This window comes from Hemiscyllium ocellatum, chromosome 2, assembly GCF_020745735.1.
Source record: "Hemiscyllium ocellatum isolate sHemOce1 chromosome 2, sHemOce1.pat.X.cur, whole genome shotgun sequence".
In the NCBI taxonomy this organism is placed as follows: Eukaryota; Metazoa; Chordata; class Chondrichthyes; order Orectolobiformes; family Hemiscylliidae; genus Hemiscyllium; species Hemiscyllium ocellatum.
In genome coordinates, this window is record NC_083402.1 from 88,906,510 (window position 1) to 88,930,768 (window position 24,259).

Sequence of the window (24,259 nt, forward strand, 5' to 3'; positions counted from 1 at the left end):
TTTCTAAGAGAAAGATTTTGAGCGTGCGTGCAGGCTGAGGTTCAAGCATGGAATGGTCAGTTTGGCTCTGAAATCTGAGCGTCCCACAACAATCATGTATTGAAGCGGAACTTCAAAGCTTTTAGTTTATTAGCATTTTGGGCACAAAAATAGAAATAATACTGACAGGAGTATGCAAATTCACTACCACAATACAATTCTTTAATTCATAGTCTGAAAATCAAAATTACATCATTTCATTATTCATGACAAGCTAACAATTCACTGTACATAGTGTCAACATTGTATGGTAATGTTGATAATAAATTTAAATACAGTGACAGCCAGCTTTTACGTTTTATATAATCCACAGCAAGGTGCAACTTATATTCTTTTAGCAGCAGATGGATACATTTCAAGACAGATCAATTCTACTTAACAATAACAATATAATTATCAATATTTGAATGTTATAGCTAAAGCAGCATATTTCTCATCAAACGATCCTGGAACACTGTCTGACACAACTAAAACAAAAGTTGGGGAATTAAATAGACATCATTTGAAGTTTGAACAGCCAAGGCTATTTTCAACTTCTCCACAAATTAAGTGATTTCAAAAAGATCATTGGTACATATCTTGAGAACAATCTGTGCATACAGACAAACACGATCAAGGTAAGTAGTGAAAAATAAAATTGCATACAAAATCAGCCATGCAACTGCATCCAGAGAAAATAAAACAGTGGAGGATTCTATTCTGACTTGTACAAATGCACTTGAAGTCAATACTAAATAATAGAGTTGAATTTTCCAGTGTTACCAGCAGTATATTTATTATTAATTTAGCCAATATGCCTGAGTGAGCTAGCTCTTACTCAGAGCAGACTATTTTAACCCTGACTTTTTTTTTATTGGTTATAGAATATCAGACTTATTTTCCAGCCTCTTTGGTGATTTATAACTTAAAGAAAGAAGTCTCTCTTTGGGATGTCAGAATCAGAGAGTTGCTCCTCTTGTGTACTTGGGTCAAAGTATTGGGTGTCAAAGTCAGCTGTTTCATTTAGATCAATTTCTTGCTCATCACTACTCTCAGCACTGTAATCAATCTCTTCAAGGCAACGTGGCTCATCTTCATCAAGAACTTGAGTGGTAGGACTGTAGATAGAAAACATGTTTAAAATAAAAAGGTTCAATAAAGTTTGGCAGAAAGGCACTACCTTGCGCCAAAACAAATGATCATATTTGCAGGATTTAGATGTAGTCATTGATATTTTAATATTAAAAAGCAAATATTTAAGATCAGACTAACCTCCTGATAATTTTTACAAACAAAAGATTCTAATCATCAATGCATAAATGCACATATACACACAAAAGTTCAAAATACACAGTAAAATGTCAAAAGAGGACTGGAATTTTAAAGAAATAAGAATTGAAATTGCTGAAAAAAAAACAGCACGTCTGGCAGCATCTGTGGAGAGAAATCAGACTTAATGTTTCAGGTCCAGTGACCCTTTTTCAGAACATGGTCCAGACCTCAAAACATTCACTCTAACTTTTCTCCACAGCTACTGCCAGATGTGCTGAGCTTTTCCAGCAAGTTCTGTTTTTGGATCCAATTTTCAGCAACCACATTTCTTTCTGCCTTTACCTGAAATTTTAAAGGCTGTGGAGGATACGAAGATGTAAATACCTGCAATTTTCTACTGCTGCCTGGTGTGTTAATTTCCTGGCATTTTTAACTAGTGGAATTGATTGAGGGCTTTATATGGTGAAGAAAGTGACAGCTATCCACTGCTTGCAAGTTATCCAAAAGGCAGAAGCTGGCTTAAAATAGGTGGTTTATCTGGCAGCTACTGAGGGCCTTGTACTCCATCTGACAAACTGACATCATCCCCGAAAGTCACAACTGTTTCTTTTTTCTCATAAGATGTAGATGTTGCTGGCAAGGCCTGCACTTGTTATCTATTCCTAACTGAACTTGAACAGAGTGGCTCACTAGGCCACTTCAGAGGACATTTAAGAATCAACCACATTGCTATGAGCTTGCAGTCACATGTAGGCCAGTCTAGGTAAGGATGGCAAATTTAAAGGTCATTAATGAGCCAGATGGAGTTGTCAAAAAATAAATGTTAAATGTCATTCTTACTTTTACTGTGACTACCTTTATAATCTAGATTCATCATCATTAGTGAAATGTGGCTTCTTTGTAATTTTTCTTTAAAAGACTTTGAAGTGCACCCTCTTTTGCACCTAATGTCCACAATTTTGAGTTCTGATTGCAGCAGCTATTCTCAGTGCCGGCACGTTTCCTGTTGGCTCACCAGGCCCAGGAGCCCATTCTGTCACCCTTCATTGGATTGTGTCCAATAAGCCCCCACTCAATTAGTTGCCTTTCAAAACTTTCTGCCATGGTACCATAATGAGCATTTCCATATTTCCAAACTCAAACATAGCCACAGGGCTTTGGACTCAATCTTTGAATCAATTACTGAGTCACAAATGATCCTTTGTTCTTGAGTAAGTGACGCTTATGATAGGGGGAATTCTGTAAACATGGGACTCCAGATTGTCAAATGCTTTATCTTTCATTTCTATCCATTTATTTGCAGCATCAAATACTTTATAACATTTCTTTGGACACTTCAGATTCCAAGGTATTCAGATCTCTTTTTATAATGGTGCAAATTGAAACAAATAGACCAGATTCTTCAGGTTTCCTTACTGGACACAAAAATATTGTAGAACATCAGAACATTTTGGTCAATAGGAAATTGAAGGCACCAATACCCTAAAATATTCAGAAAAGTGTACTATGTGCCATTTTCTGCACAGTTACAATGTTCCAAAATAAAAATGCTGATCATCATTTTTAAAAGGCTGAAACCTGAGCCTTGGTAAAAGCATGTTCTGGAACTGGGAAATAAGACTTGTTTTATCCTGCAGAGTAAGGTATCATATACATGATGGGACAATTTGTTAAGTATATTGAGAGATGAGCATAGTTAGGGCATAATTCAATCCTTTATTTTAAAGTGCAGTGTTCACATGACATTTCATAACGATTCACGAGATAAATAATTGATAGTGGAATAGGATTTTGGCTGTATAACTGATTTCAACAACAGTGCTACAAAAAAATCTATATGCCCAAAGAAAGAAATAACCATCTGGACAGTCATGGTGACAAAAGCTCGTGTTTTTTGAGCATGTGCAAGTGGTGAGAATTGCAGCTCATACTGGAAAATTATGATATGCACAGTCCATGCGACCCTCGATTCATTAATTGCATGAGCATTATTTTAATGTTAGCGGTACATTTCTCAATGATAGCAACATTGCAATCTGAAAACTCTGGGGCTAAAGTCTAACCAATGGAAATTTTTTAGAGACTGTGAATAAGAATTGTGAGCACCACTATTTCCACATAAAAGAAATAAAATAATTTCTGTTTAACAGCTGTGATCTTTTTTTAAGAAGAAAAAAGAATTCATCCACTGGAGTATTCAAAAGTCATGATAATAGATAGGAAGTGTGAATCACTTAAAAACTTTATAAACACGCAACATTTAGCTTGAAACCTATCCACAAATGGTAACAGATCCTCTATATCAAATGAGATAAAAAGTGTTTCTGCCATCTCTAGCGATGTTGGGAAACAAATGGGGAACTGATCAGCCTAGCTGTGTGGATGTTCATATACAAATGCTTGAGCAGCAGGAATTATCCCAAATATGAAAGTGTGGGATTCTACAGCATCAGGAGACAAAGCCATTACAAGGTCCCTTCAGTTTGATGTGGATCTGTAATATAAAGCCATACCATATTAGAATTGGATAGTTCAGTGATTAATGCTGCAATACAAATTGGTGGCATGTGGAAATATCAATCCCAGTTGTAGGAGTTGGGATGTGGTGTTGGGTGGGGAGGCTGGTATACGTTGTGGTGAAGGTCTGGAACAGGTAGAAGGCAATTCACTGCAAGTAAGGAAGAGAGAGTTATTACTCTGCACAGTAAAACACAGCAGTACTGATGAAACCTAAAAGTGAGCTGCTTTTGTGGTAAATCACGAAAAAAAGTACATCATAGAGAGATGAGGGGACAGACAGAAGGATCCAGGAGAAAATTAAAACCTTCTCACGCTTTATGATTAGATGTTTAATAATTTAAAATGAAAGTCAAAAACTTGTTATCTGCTTCTTACTGGTCATAAAAGCAGTTTTTTTTTGTCACATATAAAAGATAAATATCACACAGAAGCTGTGCAGAAAATGGCCAGTTTCTCATTATTTAGTCAAAGAATCAAATTAGGGCAAAGGTAGCTTGCTTTATGGTTCCAGCCACAGAAATTCAAATGTAATTTTGTTCAAATAACATCTGATTTTCTCAGTCTACTGTTAGATAGGGCGATATTCAGTGCAAATACATATCTCCAAATACAATCTTGGCACTAATGTCAAGGATATTCACAACAAAGACTGCAGCTTCAAATTTTAGCTTCCACTATCTCATACTGACAAAACTCAATTTTCTTTTATGCGTCTCCAAGGCACCAAGGTAATTCAGGAGCATGTAATGATTCAGAGGCTTTCTAATTGGTTCCTCCAGTAAAGTGCTAAAACACTTCTTCAAAGGGACTTAAAGTGATTATCAGCCATTAGTGAAAACGTAGAGGTTTGAAAGACAAGGCTCCTGTCAAGTCGCCCAGAGGTCCTTGGGATAGTTACAAAAATAAAAACAAGCGAGAATCCCACCCCTAGTTTCGTAAGTCTCTCCAGGGAACAGCTGAAGATATTGCTTGACAGTACTAAGTGCTTTTTAATATTTCATTAGGCAAGTACAGTAGTTCAAAATTCAGCACAAGTCTGCATTAAGGTCTACATCTTCTCAGATTTTCAGTATAATCAAATGAAACCAGATTCTTATTAATTTGCTACTTTTCTAGGACAGCAATATGGAGAGCTCTGCCTCTCTCATGAAAAGCTGAAGACTTTTATTTTAAAATGCAGTTCTGGACCTTGCTTCAGTGAGAGAGAATCAGAGTCAGAGATGCAATGTTCTTTTTGGATATTTACCTTAAGATATCTTATGCCCATTCTTAACTGCTGTGAATGATTGTGAAAAAAAAAATGTGATATCAGTTGGCTGCACAGAACGTAAGTGGTTGCTGGTCACTGAAATTCTGAACTTTGACCTGCTAACTACATGGGCACAGGTGCACCTCTTAATGGAGATACATGTTTAAAGTGGGAGTCAGATTTCATTACATTGAATGGAGTCCCAAGGTTGCTGACAAAAAACTCAAAAAAAGTTGAAATGAAACTGAGGTTGTGTGAATTGCCCAACCACAAATGGTTCTTCACTCCATCTGTAATCTTTCCAGATTCATTACTCCTTGAAGGTTGCCAATGGAATTGAAATTTAATTTTCACTCTCAAATGACAATGCGTTTTAAATTACAAACATTTTGAAATTATATTTCTGCATAATTTTTTAAAGTGTCACATTAAATTTTAAATCTTAAGATTTTTACATATACCATATTCACATGAGAAGAAACATGTCGTTTCCGCCTTGTGGAAGCACACAATTGAACTAATAATAGACTTTTATGATATATATATCTACCTTTTTTTTGTAAAAATACTGTGATCTTTGATACTTGGACACAAACAACCCACATGCAATTAATTACTTGTGATTAAACAATTTTTTTCTCATGCCTTATTATTTAATGAATGTGTTACTAGAAAAAAAGCAACAAACCAAAACAAGACTGAGCAAATATAAAACGACAGATCAAATTGTTTTAATGCACATTCTTAGGCAGAATACTTGGTAACAATGCTTGGATTTCTTTCCTGAAATCGCACAGCTCCATTGCTGCCAAGTATACAAGTGACCAGCATATTTTCTAATACAATGGTTGCTCCATGAAGAAAAAAGTAATTAAAAAAAAGAACATAGGGAACTTATTCAAAGCATGGTCTACTTGTCAAACAGCAGGGAAACTACAATTCAACCACACGAAATAAATATTGAAGTCTGTTTCTCCCACATCATATAGAGCTGGAGAAAGGAAAAATAGGCAATTGCCTCAACTGATTCGCTTATTACTGGAGAATAAAGCTGTTGTGCTTTTAAGTCTTTTTAGGAAGCAGTCTGCAACTAAATTAATTTTAAAAAACTTTTATTTATGTTAAAGGCAGCACAAAATTGAATCACAAATGGAGTGAAAATGCAGCTCTCCAGCTGTTCATCATTTCTGACTTGGACAGAACTTCTTCCATTAAAATTCATGACTTTATACTTAATTGAATTGTATACAGGTTGTCTTTTGGCACAATAATATTGTGAGAACATGCCTGCATAAGAAAGAAACTTTCTTAAATAGAGTTGGCAAGGCAGCAGTCAACAAAGTAGCAGGATTGTAATAATTAGAAGGCATCGGGTGGAATTCTGCCAGTCCCTGAATGATTTAGGCAATAGTGAATCAGTTGGGAAAATACGATCGATTTGACAAAAAGAGATTGAAAGAATTAGATCCTTAAATGTTGAGAAACAAACACCCAAATTTCCACCCAACGTTTGAAAGGCATGAAGGAAGTCTCATTAGTGAGCAATAAAAAGGCTATTTGGATGCATTAAACATCTAATTTTTCCCTATTCTCATCTCATTAACATGCAGTTTGCTACACTCGTACATGATAGAAAAAAAACAAGGAATGCGGCAAGACTCAATGTGAGAGTCTGAGTGTTTCCCTGGAAGCTCCAGCCTGCCGCATACACCACTGGGTCTCCAACTTGGCTAGTATTCCCCAGCATCTCAGACACATTTCTAACTCACTTAGAATCGAGTTCTCCATTTCAATGCTGCACTTTGGAGCATGCTGATACCTTTCATTGCAATGCTGCTGCCAGACCATTTTGCACATAAGGACAGACATCCATCCCATGAATTGAAGCAAGTTGCACTTCAAAGATCTTAGTGCTCACTCATTTTACAACTATTTGGATGCTGACAGTATCTCTATTACTCCTTGCCTTGCCTTTTTTTTTTACTTTGTCCCTCATTCAGAATTTAAAAGCTTAGAGTAACTCTGTCTGGTCTTGCTGTTAGTGCAGACACAAAGCTAGACAGCTTGATCTGGCATTGAGCAATGGTTAGTCAAGGAGAAGGACAGGTTACTGAATGGCACCAACAATGTCTCACCCACAGAATGTTCCTGTATGTTATGCAGCAAACACAGTTTGAGCTTCAACAAATTAGCGCATTTCAAGGTCTAAAAGTTGTAGTTATTAGTCACGTCAGTCTGTATGGTTAATTGAATTAAACAGATACCCATCATGGATTAAAGACATTTGTTATCACATAATTCTGTATGGGATCTCATGCATTCACCTCAAGACACCTACAGTGTCAAATCTAAATCTTGGCCACAGGCACTCTTCACTATATCATTCAACATTAGACATGAATCCTTCTAATGGCTGTAATGTCATTTGAGCTGTACAGATTTTCCTTAGATACAAATGCTGCAATCAGCTCCCAAGGTTCCATGGCCTGTAGGAGGTTGTGAACTTCACAATTTGGACCATAAGCAAATCACACATTAATCAAGTATGTTTCTTGGATAAGATATGAGTTGAGAGTGCGGGAAAGAGGTTATTATCATCGCTACATATACATTCTCAAACTGGATGTGTGCGAAAAGACTTCAGTAGCATACATCTGAATCAGATCAACAATATGCGCAAGGTCCACGCAGCAGCATTTCATTGGCCTCTTGTTCGAGGCCTGCTTGTTCCAATGTTTATATGACGATTTTTACAAGTTATCTATGTGCGCTGTGACTGCTGAATGATATACTACTGCTTTGAGGAGCTGCTTTGATTCTCATATAGCCCGTACAGATATATTGGAACCTCCCAATGGGTCCAGGGACAGAAGCTGTGATTATCTCACTGGCTTCTTGCATTATGCATCCATAGGAATGGATGAGATACACATGGACTAGCCATCTCCAATGCAGAGTTTCCAGCCATAGGCACCCTCATAATGAGGTGAAGATGTGGGAGAGCTGCAATTGTTCATCTCCCATGGAATGCCATGCAGGTGAGAGAGGTCGCAGAGGCACTATACTTGGTCCAAGAGTTGGTGTTCAGAATACAATGTTGTGATGTTCCAAAATGCAATGCAACACCTTTTTCTGCTGGGGCCAAGTACCAAAAGATGTCTCCTCCATGTCAGATTTCTACGCAGTTCGCTTCAATACCATACTGTTAGAGGATTTTTTTGCACTAGACAATTGGAAGATGTGACATGGCTACGTAATGGACGATGAGGATCTGTGAGAACCATAGCATTCTATTAAATAAGAAATTGAGAATGTTTTTCAGAAGGAACAGCACCTTCATTATCCTACACTGCAGCAACAGCCAAAGCAACACAGGTATGTTAACGTCATTCAGCCAAATTGAGTTGCTTTAAATAATTTTTCAGCGACTATAAATGTTTTTACACAGTGGAAGCCAACAGCCTCTGTGTAAACCCATTTGCAAGCACGGTTTACCACTTTGATCTTTTTATGCTTTTCTTGTTGATCAATAAAAATAGGCTTACAACCTGATGAAAGTCTTCAAAGTAGTATGAGAGGCTTCATACTGCTCTGGGCCATATAGGAAGGATAATGATTGTGTACAGACTGTCTGAACAAGAGCATAGCCTGTGTACCTTTATTTTTTGTGATTGTCACCAAAGTAACAGTGGCTGACAATGCTGATTATGAAAAGTGAAAATATATTTCCAAATATGATATTGCAATTACAATGAAGTTTCTCAAATGCCACTTATGTGTCCTCAGATGATTTTATTTTTCCTTTACTTCTCAACGCTCAGGTGCATCTTGGGGTTCACAGGCAAGTTGGAGGGACCATGACCTATAGTCCAACCTTTTGGCCTTAAGAGTTTTATGGGTGGCTGGCCCTGGGGGTGTTTGTGGCTAGATGGCCCAGACATACTAACAGTGTCCCATCTTGAAGGTTCACACTACTTGGTTTGAACTCCCACAGGGTTGGGGTTTACCAGTAGGGTGAGGATTGAGATGATTGCTTCCAGAGTGTACTTGGATGAAGCTGCTCGAGGCCTGCATGTGGTTTATTTTTCAGCTGGGTACCTACTAGCACTGTACTATCTCCTTTTGAAAAAGGGAGAGAGTGAGGTCAAGATCCCTTGTTCTCCCTATCCTCTTGTCATTAATGCTGAGCATCAATGAGTGTTTTGGGCCCTAATCTCTATGGCAGCAGCCAACCTGGCTAGGCAAATGATACAGACAGCATTGGGGTATTCCTCAAATCTTTGAATCAGTTTGCCTATTGCTTCTGAAAATCCTGCCTGCTATCTCTGTTTCTGCTTGACAATCAAATTAAGTTATCAATGACTGATACCTCTTTTGTGTATGGCTGAGTAGGTGCTTGGACACTGGCAATCCTCAGAGTACCAGGGTGCCATGTGAGGAGATATGCCAGTGGTGTGCTCACCAGAATGTGCTCCCCACTCTAATCTACCTAAAATACCAACTGAAGTGTCATCATCTGAGCAGGAGCACAGTTCCGGAGACAGGATTGCTGGTTTTTCCTTTCAGGAATCTGAGACTTCTTTCTCAGACATGTAGGAGGAGATGATATCTTAAGGGGCTGATCTCTCTTCATGGCAAACACTGCTGGTGCCTGTAGAGGACAAGTGAGAGAATGAGTTGTGAAAAATGGGTAGAAGTTCAAGCCTGTTAAGAACATGTTCACAATGGCGATAATTGGAGAGCAGCACAGGAATGAGGAACTAATCTTATTGAGTTGCCAGGACATGGAGGTCTTAACATCACAAAACGAGTAGACATGGTTCTCATACAGGGCGACGAAACAAATGTCATTCATTCCCATCACCCGCATTGCCTGCAACAGGGTAGAGAGAGCCAATGTTTTTTCCTGGAATGAGACAAAGGGCGGAATTGAGTGAAATGAAAGTGGCTGGCACAGTTGTTAGTGCTGCTGCAGGTAGGGGCAACAGAGAAGGCACACAGAGTTTGCAGTTAGGGTGGATGAGAATGTTTGACAGAGATGTTGTATGCAATATTGTGAGTGGCAGACAAAAAAACCTTAGTGGGAGATGGTGCAGTAGAAGAGAGTGAGGTCGCAAAGAGAAGATGGTGGCACTTACCATTGTGGAATGCAGGTCATTAGCCTTCTTTCTGCACTGTTCAGCATTCTTCCAGACTTGGACACCACACTGATCTTGTTGGCAAATTTGTATCAGTTGGCTGTGGTGTCCTGAGGAAAGACAGTCCTCCTCTCCAGCACCACATCCACCAGGACTTCCAGATCACGTTTAGCTAATCATGGTGCTCATGTGCTTCTGTTGGCTATCCCCAAAATAATTCTTTCCACAGTGCAACTGTGAATAGCTATTCCTGGCTTGTGGTGATTGACCTAGTGCTTAGTTGGGATTTAAATATGGCGACTATGACACAATTCCCAGAAGGTCCTGACAGTAATCAGTACTTCTGCTGGTGAGTTCAAGATAGAAAAAGAACAGCATCATGGAGATGTGGTGGATACTTAATCAAGTGAGCAGTTGAGAATTGACAGTGATAATTTGCCAGAGAAACTCCCCATGAAATTCCCCAAAATTGATATCTAGTTAATTTTTGGTAAAATTGAGCCCATGATAATACATGGCTTCAAGATAGACCCATCAAATCTTAACTATTAACTAGAACACTGTAATGACATTTAAAAGTATTTACGTCTGGAGACAGTATTCTTTCATGAAAAAGGGTATTCCTACAACATTGCTTGTCATAAAATGGAATTAACATTTAATGTCCAATTAATATCAGCGTTTAAATGTGTTTTAAAAGAATTCGCAGAGGTCTTTCATCTACGAGAAAAGAAACTTAAAATATTTATCTACTACTCAATTAGAAATTGTGCATTACATTTGTCACAGATTTACTAGTTCTACTTGCTATTATGCAGGTTCTAATTTGTATTTATTCCAGATTATTGTTTAAAGTATGCTGTCAGAGGTTATTTACAAAGAATTAGCTTTGAAATTGAACCAAAAAAAAGCTGGCTCCGCCAGCTGTAAAAGTAGAAATGTAATGTGAACTTGTTCTTGGATGCTACCATAGAACAGGCGCTCACAGCTCAGCAGCAAGCTGTTTTTCATCTACGGTGAACCTAATAGAAGGAAAACACTAAAGGTGGACTGTAAAACTGGTGCTGCTCCTGCCTAAGATCAATTTCATTTTCCACCAATCTAAAAGAATTGATGAACATATATTCTGCCTGCAGGTCTTAGGCTAGGTTTAGCTCATGAAAGACGATGTGCTCTTAATAGAACCTCATGACTTACTGCCCATTTATAATAATGAATAGAAAAATCAGGCAAGTCCCTTAGTGAATCTGTAAGTCCACCCTCTTATGTTCCTCCATGTACTATGGCTAAACAATTAACAGATACAGTAGAGGTAGAACTGAATTAGAAGTCCAGAGGATCTGGAGACATGAGTTCTAAACCCATTACAACAGCTGAGGAGAAATCAAAATAAAATTTATAAGTCGTGAACTTAAAAAAATTCTCAGTCTTAGATATCATGAAATTATCAATTGCTATAAAAACCCATTTAATTCACTAATATCTTTCAGAGGAAGAAATCTGTCATCATGACTTACACATGACTCCAGCCCCACAGAACTTTGGTCAACTGCCCTCTGCAGTGGCTCAGCAAGTCATATACTTGTAACAAGTTATCACTTTGAGTGTACCAAAAGCACATATTTTTGGAAGTGGTTCAGGAAGGCTGCTCACGATTCATTCTTGTCAAAAGCAATTCCAGATGGAACAAAATACATCCTTTTTTTAGCTACACTCAAATTCAAAGAAAGAATATAACTCGTGTATTTAGACAAAAGTTGGTACACTATGTTAACACAGCTGGAGGGTTTCTGGCTGTAACATACTTGAACAAGGAAGTTCCAAATTCAAGTCCAGGTCTGTGCAGGCCTAGGTGACCTCTGAGTGGTGTGGGAAACTGACCTAACAATTGGCCTAACTGTATCTGTGCTAGACGGTTGGAAAAAACTAGCTTCAACTCGCATTTCTAATGTTCTTTTTCAAAGATAGAATTGGAATCAATTGTAACCCTACCAAGATTTAATATTCTACTGGTACTCACTAACTTTTGTTGCACACTGGTAATGTCTCTACCTCTGAGCCAGGAACCTGGGGTTCAAGTCCCACCTATTCCAGCTGTGTGCCATAACATCTCTAAACAAGTTGATGAGAAATACTTACTCACTGCTTGAGGTCATACAAGAACAATGACCATTTGGGCAAGCTATTAGATAGGTACTAACATCGCTTGCAGCCATACTTCAGATCTGATAAGTTGTTAAAAATTGGAAGAAATAAGTACACTTTTTAAATTTCACCAAGAAAGAATAATAACTGGTACAAATTTATACTGTGACTATTTTGAAAGAATCTGCACTAGAATTTTGAATGAGTAGAATTTCAGCTTTCCACCATGACAGAAGACAGGCATTAGTCTACAGACTTCCTAATTTTCAATGAAATCAATGATAAGGAAAGTGGATGATTCCATGGAACCATTGGGAAGTCTTTTAGGTATTCTGGAGAATATTTCTTTTATCTTTATTGCTATCTTATTATCTTTATATAAGGGGGGTTTTCTTTTACAATTACTGTTGCAACAGTACTTGGACTGCAACATATCCTTCCTAGGGAGGTAATGGGAAATAATTGGATGAGTTGGCCCTGCCAAGATACTCACTCCTTTGTACCATGTCACTAATTAATTTCTGGGTGACAAAGTTCATAGGTAACCTTCTCAACACAACAATAATAAAGGTCCTCAAGTTGTCAATTAATGGCCACTTGAGGATCCCAGCTCAGCACCTCCTGAAGATGAGGTTTTGATGCATGAATCAACCTGGCGGTTCTTGCAGTATGGTCCAAACATAGCATACTGCATAATCCTAGCATGTTGTACTCTTCACAACTGGAGCAGGCAAACAGGGATGTGATGGATACTCAAGAGTGGCAGCAGTCTTTACAGAACATCACCTTCAGCATGATATAGCTTAAGCAGTGTTAACTGACACCTGTTTCCCCACAGATGGGAGTTGGGTAATATCATCATTTATTGACTGCAAATTTGTTGTTGCTTGAAAGGCAAGCAGCCTCCATGTTTTCCCAGTAGTCAATGCAGCTTTTGCTTCTTCTTTTCTTCACTTTCCCCGTTGTTCAATAGAGGTTTTCTAAATAGCATCTACATTGAACAATGGAAAGATGTTGTGCGCTGTTGGGTATTTGGAAAAAAAGGTTCAGACAGAGTTCGAACATGGTGTAGCACTATGGATGGATAGCTTCAGTAGCTTCATTTTTGCATGCAGTTACTATGACAGTCAATCAGATGAGTGATGGTGTAAAGTAGCAACATGTTTCCGAATGTGAGATTCTAGTTGCGATAAGTGTCACCACGCCCTTGGAAGCTTTTCAGTTTTGATTTCCTCCCATTAAGTGTACATGAAGGGATATTACTGGCTGCAGCAGTAATTGCTGGATTTTAATCATGGTGGCAGCATCAGGAATGCCAAAAGGTCATTGCAACAGTGAGAAGGTGAATATAAGTTAGCTCAAATGCAGTGCCCTGGGAGCAGCAGAGAATTGCATGAGATAATTCATGAGAGTTCACAGACAGAAAACCTCCAAGAAACTAAGACTTTGCCAGTTTTTGAAAAGATTTAGTCCTCTCAGAGAACTAAAAACAAGAAATAAATTACCTTCAGAATTTATGTCAAAAAAGCAAATTGAAGATTAGGATATGTATATAAGCTGAAGGTAGAAGTTAAATTATTCTTAAAAGATTGTTTTCAAAACAAATTGTAACATTTAGTTGAACAAAGTATGAAATAATTTATCAGAACTCCAGAAGCATAATGATTTTCAGGGTCAATTTGATCATTCAAATGTTATTAACGACATCTCTGTAAAAAGCCCAGTTACACCTGATGGAAGACAGTGTAACATTTAATGACATTTCAACAGGAACATAGGAAGGGCAAACATGAAGTCCTTCATCAATTGAGTCATTGCTGGTTCTGGAGATGTTGTGGGGAATTGGGGGATTGGGGCAATGGTGTGGTGTAGGGTTTGGGAACAGTATAGCCTTTGGTGTATGTTGCAGGAATTTCTGGGATCTGATAGTAGCCTTACTATCCACTGATCTTTATTTACAGGAAGTGACCCCTGGGCAAGATCTGTAGAGTGTTAAAATGGCCTTTATTAATTAGCTATAGCTATTGACACCAGAGACTCTAAAAATGATACACTGGTGACTCAAGAAAAAGGGTTACAGAGACAGTTATACTCTTGGATTCAGACACAAGAAATTAACATATATCAATTAAGTGGTGTATAGTTAGCTAAATCAAATCATTACTATAGATTGGGTTTACATCATCCATAGATTTTGAGTACAATTATCTTGTCACTACACAGGTATGCCTAGCTGACTGTAATATACAGTTAATGTGAAGACACTTAGATAGACTGAGTGTCAGACTAAATTCGATTTGTAACTCAGAATTTGTGTGTTACTCTGCACATGCCTGACATCCTGAATAGCTGAGAGACACTAAAGAGCTGGGTGCTTTCCTAGAAATGAGCAAACCTGGATGTTATTAGCTGTCCATTGAAAATAAACTCTGAAAAGCTATGTGAATGTTATGATTTGAAGACGAGAGGATTTGTAGAAATGCACCTTGCTGATGATAATTGTTCCTGTGAAACAGAGAGGAAACCATTGTTAGATGGAATATCTGTGTGTATCAGGGGCAGCATGCCCTGGAACTTATAGCTACATGATGCCATACACGCTGAAGGAGAATGCTTGTGCTTGTGTTAGATTTATCTTTGTTGTATTAACTATTCAAAACTATGTGTAATGTTTTGTTTGAAACATTGTTCGTCAGTTATTTCATGGCCATTTTTATTGCTTCTGTTCCATGTTAAAGTAAACGCTACAAGAAATTGAATTTAGTTAGCAATTTCTTCATTTGAGATGGGTTGTTCATTGAGTAAATATCATCATTTTGACTTGATGGTTCCTTGATTACGTATCAGATTCTGGAAATTAACCCAAAGACTGAACATGAGTACAATTAAGCTATCAGTCCATGGATTAGTTTATTTAATTGTAATAAATTAATTGGAACTCTCTGACAATTAAGCAAAAAAGTGTCCGTGTTTGCTTTTGCTATATTGCATTGGGAAAAAGATGAGTACATTGAGGTTGCAGGAGACAACCTGTTGTTGACACTTGAAATGGTTGAGAAAAGACTATTTTCAGAGCATGCAGGGATTATTCTAAGATCAGATGTTAAGCTACAGCAGAATATTATTCAATCGCAACTCTGCAAATCACTTTTCACATCAGTGCAAAAAACAAAGTGCTGCCCAGCAGCACTTATTCAGGAATAACCTGCTCACTGACACTCAATTTGGGTCCTACCGAGGCCACTCAGATCTCATTATAGCCTTGGTCCAAACATGACAAAGGAGCTGAACTCCAAAGGTGAAGTAGAAGTAACTCCATTAACATCAAGGCTGCATTTGACTAAGTGTAGCATCAGGGAGCCGTAACAAAACTGAAGTCAATGGGAATCAAGAAGAAAACTCTTTGCTAGTTATATCGAAAGGAAGATGGTTGCATTTGCTAGGCATAAATCATCGCAGTCCAAGGACATCTCTGTATGAGCTTCTCAGAATAGTGCCCTGGGCCCAACTGTATGCAACTTCTTCATCAATGACCCTCCCACCATCAGAAGGTCAGAATAAGGTTACGTATAATTGCACAATATCCAGCACTACTGGTAACTCCTTTGATAATGAAGAATTCCATGCCCATGTGCAGCAAAACTTGAACAATATTTAGGCTTGGCTAACTGTGCCAGGCAATAAACATACTGAACAAGAGAGAATCTAACCATTGCCTCATGACATTGAGCAAAGTTACCATAGCTGAACCCCTCACTACCAACATCCTGTGGGCTAACCATTCATCAAAAGCTGAATTGGACAATCATATAAATATTGCAGTTGCAGAGCAGGTCAGAGCTAAGGAATTCCGCAGGCTGAAACTTATCTCCTGCTTCCCAAAAGCCTGTCCACTATCTACAAAGCACAAGTCAAGGGATTGATGGAATAATTTCCACATTCCTAGATGAGTATAGCACTAACAATACTCAAAGTTGAATCATATCCTGTACAAAGCAGCCTATTTGATCAACACTTTGTCCACTACCTGCAATATTCACTGTTTCCACCATCAATGCACAGTCACAGCAGTGCGTAACATTTACAAAATGCACTTACAGCAACTCATCAAGACTTCTACAACACCTTCCAGACCCATAACTTTTACCATTTAAAAGAACAAGGTCAGAAGATGCATGGGAACACCACCACTTGAAAAATCCCCTCTAAGTCACCAAACATTCCCATTTCAAACTATATTGCTATCCCTTTATTACTGTTTGATGAAAATCCTTAAACTCCCTCCTTAGTAGCACTGTGGGCGTACCTGCACTATATGGACTGCCGTGGTTCAAGGTTTAGATGAGCAATAAATGCTGACCTAGCTTGTGATATTCACATGCTGTGAACAAAAAAAAAGGAATTGGCTAGGCATCTGAGAGGCTGCGGAAGAAATGACTGGTTCTGTTAGTGAGAAAGTATAACTGGCCAATATTGAAGAAGCAATACTATTAAGACTGACTGGCATAGAAAGTGATCATTGGTAAGAGTTAAAAGGAGAAGGAAAGAGTTAAAAAGAGAGAGAGAGAAAAATGGAAAAACTTGAAATGAAGCAGGAGTTATAATTACACAAGCTTGAATTCATGGGGATAATGAGGCTGACTCAGGAGAAAGTTCTGCTTATTTAGAGAGAAATTTTCAATTAGTACCTAATTTTGGTGAGGACTAAGAGAAGACGTATGTTGCATCCTTTGAGAAAATGGCCAAAAGAATGGTGGAATATATTCCTATAAAACATGTTGGTAGGGAAAGCTTTGGAAGTATATAGGTTGATGAAGATGGAGCAGAACTTCAATAACCTTAGAGAGTTGATGTCAATGGAGGAATTCAAATTTAATGTTTCTTTGTAGCTGATGCCTCACTTGAAAGACTACAAGTTCGTAATGGCAGATAATTAAGAGTTAACTCACAAAATATCAGAGTCCATTCTGGAACACTCACAGAAAGTGGAATGAAAAGGATATTGATTATAAGAAAAGGTCAGGGCCTGCTAAGACAGAAAGAAAAGATAAAAAAAAGCTGAAACTCTTCTTGGATTAATAGAAGCAAAGGTTCCGAGCACAGCTTTTGTTCAAGAAGGACAACCAGCCACTTTTGTCACAAAAAAGAGAGTAGAGGCTGAATATTGAAAGTTAAGTAAACAAACCTGTTGCACATGTCCAGTTCAAGGTATTCCCCAAAGTGGCGAGGTCCTCACCAGTGAAGTGAATGACATGTAAGGAGATCCCACATCATTTAGTGAGAGAATGAATCAGGTAATAGAAAGCTATAGAGATTTTTCATTCAAGAGTAAAGTTTCCCTATATCCATTTGCTGAGACAGGCAAATTGATTATTATCTTTAGAGATACAGGATTACCAATTGCTGATGCTGGCAAGTGACTTTAAATTATATCCAAAACATTTGTAGAAGGTTACTGATTTGGAATACTGATGCCAATTCATGAAATGTCCCTTTCTATAAAGTTGATTTAAAACATGGTCTAGTAACTGACTCTGTTATGGTGGTTTTCTCCCTACTTTACCACTCAAAGGTGTTGATTTCTAGTCATGAAACAACACAAATTAGGGATAGATTATTGCTGTCTCCAGCACTTTCAAGAAAGTTCCCTGAAGCTGTTGAAACTGAAATTGTACAGGAAAAGTCAAGTAACTTAAAATAGTTAATGAACGCCAGTTAATGTTAAAGTGACTAAACAAAAATCAGTTACTCAGCCTCCTAACTTAAAAATTATATTGAAGCATTTGATTTAAAAGGAAAATTAATGTCAGTTGGAGACAACGTAAAGTCACATGAATTAAAAAAAAATTTAGGGGCGGCATAGTGGCACAGTAGTTAGCACTGCTGCGTCACAGCGCCAGAGACCCAGGTTCAATTCCCGCCTCAGGCAACTGTCTGTGTGTAGTTTGCACATTCTCCCCGTGTCTGTGTGGGTTTCCTCCCACAATCCGAAAATGCACAGGTTAGGTGAATTGGCCATGCTAAATTGCCCGTAGTGTCAGGTGAAGGGTTAAATGTAGGAGGTTGCTCTTCGGAGGGTCGGTGTGGACTTGTTGGGCCGAAGGCCCTGTTTCCACAAGAAGTAATCCAATCTAATCTAAAGTAATTAATCTAAAAATGCATTAAAAGTAAACAAGGTGAGAAAGAGCAGCTAGCAACTGTACACAAAACTAATGACGAGAAAGGGGGGAAACGTGCTTTGAAGGAGAGTGAAAAAGCTGAGTCCAGTGTGCAAGTTGGGCCTTCAAAAGGAAGAGTCAAATACTTATAGAAAGGACTTGGACAAGGCTCAAATGCAATTGGAGAAAACCAAGAAGAAATCATGAAAATTTGTGAACCAAATGAAAAAAGATTATTAAGTTTGCTTGGCAGAAAATCAACATAACATGGATGGAAGTTTTCAAAGTAGCTAAAAAAATTTTAATCAATCGAAGAATAATTGAGCAACAGGGGACAATATTAAACATGCAGTTCCTGAAAAAAGAAAGAAAGATTAAATCATGGAGAAGAATGTCAACTTATAATTAATCCTAAATTTAAGCAACATGGGGGGGATACAATTCAGATTCTGGTTAGTTGAAAGACATTTTCCAAACTTGGACGGTAAAAAAAATGGAAATTGGGATTTAAAACTTGAACAGAAAGATTCAAAGAGCAATTCTGACAGTTTAATGGCTAACTTTAATGAATAATGAAGAACAATAGTGAATCCTGTGACTGAGAATCACTATAGCAGGGAATTTCACCCTGGATTCCAATTTGTAGTCTCCAGTAGCTGACTTTTCAACATCCTCCAAAATGGTAGAACAAGCCACTTAGTACAAAATGAGATAAAAGGAATGAAACTTGATGGTAGCACCCAGCTTAACTAAGGCATGGAGAATAACAATGGCACACACAGCCATGATGAACTTGCAAAGTTCAACTTAACTGCTAGTGATTTATGCCAAAATTGGGAGAGTTGGCCCACAGAGTAATCAAGCAACAGTCTGACATTATTTGTACTCATGATTCCATGAAAATGGCAAAGTCCCAAAAATCACCACCATCCCTGGGTATGTCCTGTCCCATCAACAGGCACAGTAGAGGTGGTGACGCTGTGGTTTACAGTCAAAGCGGAGTTGTAAGGGCAGTCCTCAACACTGACTCTGGACTCCAGAAAGTCTCATGGCATCAGGTCAAACATGGGCAAGGAAATTGCCTGCTGATTACTATTTATCACAATCTACCTCCCTCAGCTGATGAATCAGTTCTCCAACATATTGAACACGACATGTAGGTCACACTGATGCTCATCTAATCAGCAATTACTCCCTTTGAATGAATTAAACAAAACCTAGATGCCAGCAATGTTGTTCTTGACAAAGTTAACCAGACCAAATAAATTGTAAAAATTCAGATCCGATCACAAATTTTAATACAAGCTTGTTATTGGAAAAAGTCCATGACAGATTTTTTAAAAAAGGTAGCATGAAAAGTACAAAACCAAGAACCAAGTCGGGGGGGATTTGATGCAGCAACTTACACCAAAAGTGTGTACACTTCTGCCTATAACAACTCAATTGCCGATGCCCCGGCAAAGTAAAAACTGAAAGTGATGGTAAAAAATGCAGAATTACATATTTCAGGCAAGATGGTGTGGAGTGCAGCTCTTCCATCACTGGCTTCCTTTCAACATTGGGGGCATCCCATCACAAGGTATGTTTTTTGCAGATACTCTCACACTGCCAGATTTTTCCACCAGTGGCCTCTCCATACCAGAGCCTCAGCTCTCTTCCCCATCCAGAGATCCTCGACACTTCCTGAAATCCTAAGACTTGGACCCTAAGGATTGCTCGAAATATCAGTCTTCTCACTGCAGCCTTGGCTAAATAGCAAATGTACAAAAAACCTCAGACCACCATTATGTAAAGCCAGAGAAAATCAAATAGAACTTTCAGTGGCTTACTTTTTATTGATCAACCTTCAAAGAAATATTTTTGAAGCATGATTTGAGCTGTAAGACGAACATAGATATCTGTCCATCACTGCTGACCCAATTCCAATCTATTAACAAGTGATGAACTAGCCATAATTCACAACGTCCAAACTGCCAGGTAGCACTGTTATTTGCTTTTGTCTAATGCTAATTACACAGAAGAATGAGAGAAAATACAGATTTTTAATTTTTTTCCAGTACTGAAATCATCCACTTGAGAATGCCTCAATGTGAAAACTAAAAACAACATCAAATACAATCATTATATAATCCTGAAGTAATAATGGACAGTGCCTAGTATTGTACAAGGGAATGGACAATGACTATACCCAGTATCCTTCTCCACTCTTTTACACCGGCTACTCTTTTAAAAAAATGCAACTTGAGCAAACTGTCTGAAATTTAAACTTGTTTTCTTGTCTATTTCAACAGTTTTCCAATCAAATTCAGATTGCCACAGATAAAAAAAATGTTCCCAGTACATTCTCTAAAACTCAAAGTTTTCTGGCTGGACAGTTGCAACAAAGAACCTTCTACTGAGTATTTACTAGGTACATAGGAACAGGAGTAGACTATTCAGCTCCTCGTACCTGTTCCACTATTCAGAGGTCACAATTATCTGTGGCCAAACTGTATACACGAGCCTTTGGCTTTCCTGAACAAAATTTTATCTATCTCAGATTTCAAACTAACAACTGATCAAATATCTACTGTTACTTGAGGATGAAAGTTTGAAACCCCTATCATCCTATGTGAGTAGAAATGATTCCTAATACCTCTCCTAATGGTTTGCCCTAACTTCTAGACTGTGACTCATAGTTCTAGAATCACCAACCAGTTTATCTTTATTTACTCTTCATTTCCTGTTAATACCTTGAAGGCTTCGATCAGGTCACTCCTTAACCTTTGAAAATTGAGAGAAAAATGCCTAATTTGTATAATCTCTCCTCATATCCTTTTAACTCCTAAATCCAGCTATCATTCTTGGAAATTCGCTCCAAGGTCAGATTAGATTTCTGAAATTTAATGTATAAAATCAAATACGGTAACTTTCAGCACAACTGATTTAAAAAAAAGACTCTGAACAATTCCAGTCTCATCAAGAATTCAAAACCTATAAAATTAATCAAAACACTGTGAATACCTGGCTTATCTTTAATAGCAGCAAAGATAACTTAAATTCTAGCATTAGGACGAAGAATTCCATGGAATTATTTTTGGGATCCAGGATATTAGATGGTAAGATTTGATATGAGAGATTATTTTCAAATTAACTGACTAAACATCTTCCCTATATTCATTTTAAGCTTGACAGGAGACTGGTCACTTCAATTGTATTCTATATTTCCAACAGTATTTATCTATGTTCTGTACCTCCCTCACCATTGCTACCTGCTGAAGGTTCCGTTACAATCCTAACCTTCATACTTTTACACTGAATGCCTCTGTTCATAATCTTAAAAATCCCATATGATGTTTTAAAAACCTTTTCATTCTGCCCTCCCATCTGTACACTAGGACTCTCTCTTCCTGGACTCCCTTTAAATTTGTATCATTCATATTGCCTCACTCATGTGAATTAATAACTTTACCTACATTATACTTTAACTGCCATTTGCCCATCCATTCCACAAGCCTTTGTTCTCTTGAAGTCTGTCAATTTCCTTCTCTTTACTAGGCTCCCAAATTTTGCACAATTTGTATTCTTTGAATACAATGACTTCCAGTGTGGTCCACACTATTAACTCAACTCTATTTCAGGGGACTTGCTTAGGAGACTGAAGAGCTGGCAAGACCTTCATTTGGGAAAGGACTGCCACATTAAGTGCTGATCTGAAATGTAACTGGGCAACAGTGAGCTTTCACCAAGTTCAAAGACATCTGTGGGCAAAAGTCACACTCTCTTGCACGTCCACTGAGAGCAGGAAGAGAATCAGAGATAATAGTTTTGTATGATAGCTACTGCCAGGCACAAGATTATCAATTAACCCTAGTGAGTGATGGCAAGAGTGAGTGGTGGTTGGGTGCAGAAGCAGAATTGGGAGGGGGTTGGCAAATAGAAGCTAATTGGAAGTACTGTGCTTCAGGCTATGGTGCTGCAACAGACACTACCAAGGAACTTCTGGCGCTCAGAAGTAGTAAATCCCCCTCAGTAAAAGGTCAGTGGGCAGTGAGAAGAAAACAAAGTCCCGAAGTTCTTAACAAAGTCATGTGCAATTAACTACTGAAATCCAAAAGCAGTATGAAGAGCTCAAGCACGCCTGGGATCTAATGTCTTCACCACAGATATTGTTGATTGGTTGACTGGGAAGAAATCCTGTAAAACCAAGTCATTAAGATTATCATGATTGAAGGGAGGAAGCATTTGTTGAAGAGCACTTTTTTGGTGTTAACCTTATCTGAGGACCTCGAATAGAGTAAAACTACTAGTGACAATGATTCAAGGACCAATCCAGTGAGATATTGTGTGCACCACAAACAAGATGAAAGATTTTTGAGACTACATATGGTGTCAAATGCTGGGAGTGATCCTGAGAATTATGAGAGAATTATTTTTGTTGTATCAAACCTCTAAACTGAATTTATTTCTACTGAAGCAGTAGTCCCTCAAGCCTGCTCCACAATTCCATATGATCATGACTGATTTCATCTCAATCTCAAGCCCACTCTCCTGTTACTAATTATAAATCTCTCTATCTCCCCCTAAAATGTCCTCCATATCCTGGCATTCACCACATTCTGGGGTAGTGAACTCCACAGATTCATGGCTCACTGAGAGATGTTATTACTCCTCATCTCTTTTAAATTTGTAAATCCTTATCCTAAAATTGTGAACTCTCATTCTCACACAAAAGGAAACATCCTCTCTACACTTTCTTTACCATACTCGCCTTTAGCAACTCATATACTTCAATCAGATCTCCTCTCATTCTTCTTAACTCCAGCAAGTATTGGCTTAAACTACTCAATCACTCTTCATAAGATAAAATGCTCACCTTGGAAATCAATCTAGTGAACTTCCTCTGAACTACCTCCAATACAACTACATCCTTCCTCAACTAAGGTGACAACAACTGTATGCATTACTCCATTTCAGTAATGCTTTGTATAGTTGCAGCAACACTTCTTTACTTTTAAACTCTATTCGTTTAGCAACAAATTCCAATATTCTATTTGCCTCCTTTATTACTTAGTCTTCTGTGGTTCATATATGACGACACCCAAAGTTCCCTTCACTGAAACATTCTAAAGTCTGTCTCCATTTCTATTCTGCTGACCAAAATGATAATAAGATGGTTATCCATGTTAAATCTATAAGCCAAATTTTGGCACTAACCAAATTGCAAATTTCTTATTTCTTTATTATAATTTATCTTCCCACCTATTTTAGCGTCATCTACAAATTTGACTTTGCTACCTTCTATCTTTGCAACGATGTCAATAACAAAGGTTGTAAACAGAATTGGGGCTGAGGACAAACTCCGTGGCATCCCACGAGTGACATCTTGCTGAACAGAAAAAGATCCTTTTATCCTAAATCTGTGCTGTTAGTTAGCCAAACAATCTATCTACGCTAATAAATTATCCCAAAACCCATGTGAAGTGGCCTTATATATTTAGCTTTTGTGCAGCATCTTGTTAAATGCTTTCTGGAAGCCCAGATATACTACATCTGCAGGATTCACATTATTCATCTTGCTTGTTATATCTTCGAAGAACGCTAGCAAATTAGTCAAACACAATTTACTCTTCATTAAACCAAGATGATGCTGATGGATTGTGTTTTGACTTTCCAAGTTATTAGTGTATCTGCCATTTGTGCTCCTCACCATTAACTCCACAGATTCATCCTCCAAGGGACCAACATTCACTTTAGCTGTTCTCTTCCCTTTTATATAT

The 24,259-nt window shown here is 38.0% G+C and overlaps 1 protein-coding gene across 5 annotated transcripts in view; it reads right to left on the minus strand.

The window, feature by feature from the left end:
• Positions 1–200: 200 nt before the first annotated feature.
• The window catches only part of agtpbp1 (ATP/GTP binding carboxypeptidase 1), a 336,457-nt gene continuing 312,398 nt past the window's right edge, over positions 201–24,259 (minus strand). For 2 of the 5 annotated variants that reach the window (XM_060838211.1, XM_060838238.1), the window contains one exon: positions 201–1,136. In XM_060838211.1, the coding sequence (XP_060694194.1) occupies positions 944–1,136 (193 nt within the window). In that variant the 3' untranslated portion in view covers positions 201–943. Of the gene's footprint in view, positions 1,137–3,803; positions 3,959–24,259 lie in introns of all 5 variants that reach the window. The other 3 variants (XM_060838220.1, XM_060838247.1, XM_060838229.1) reach the window with 2 other exon arrangements.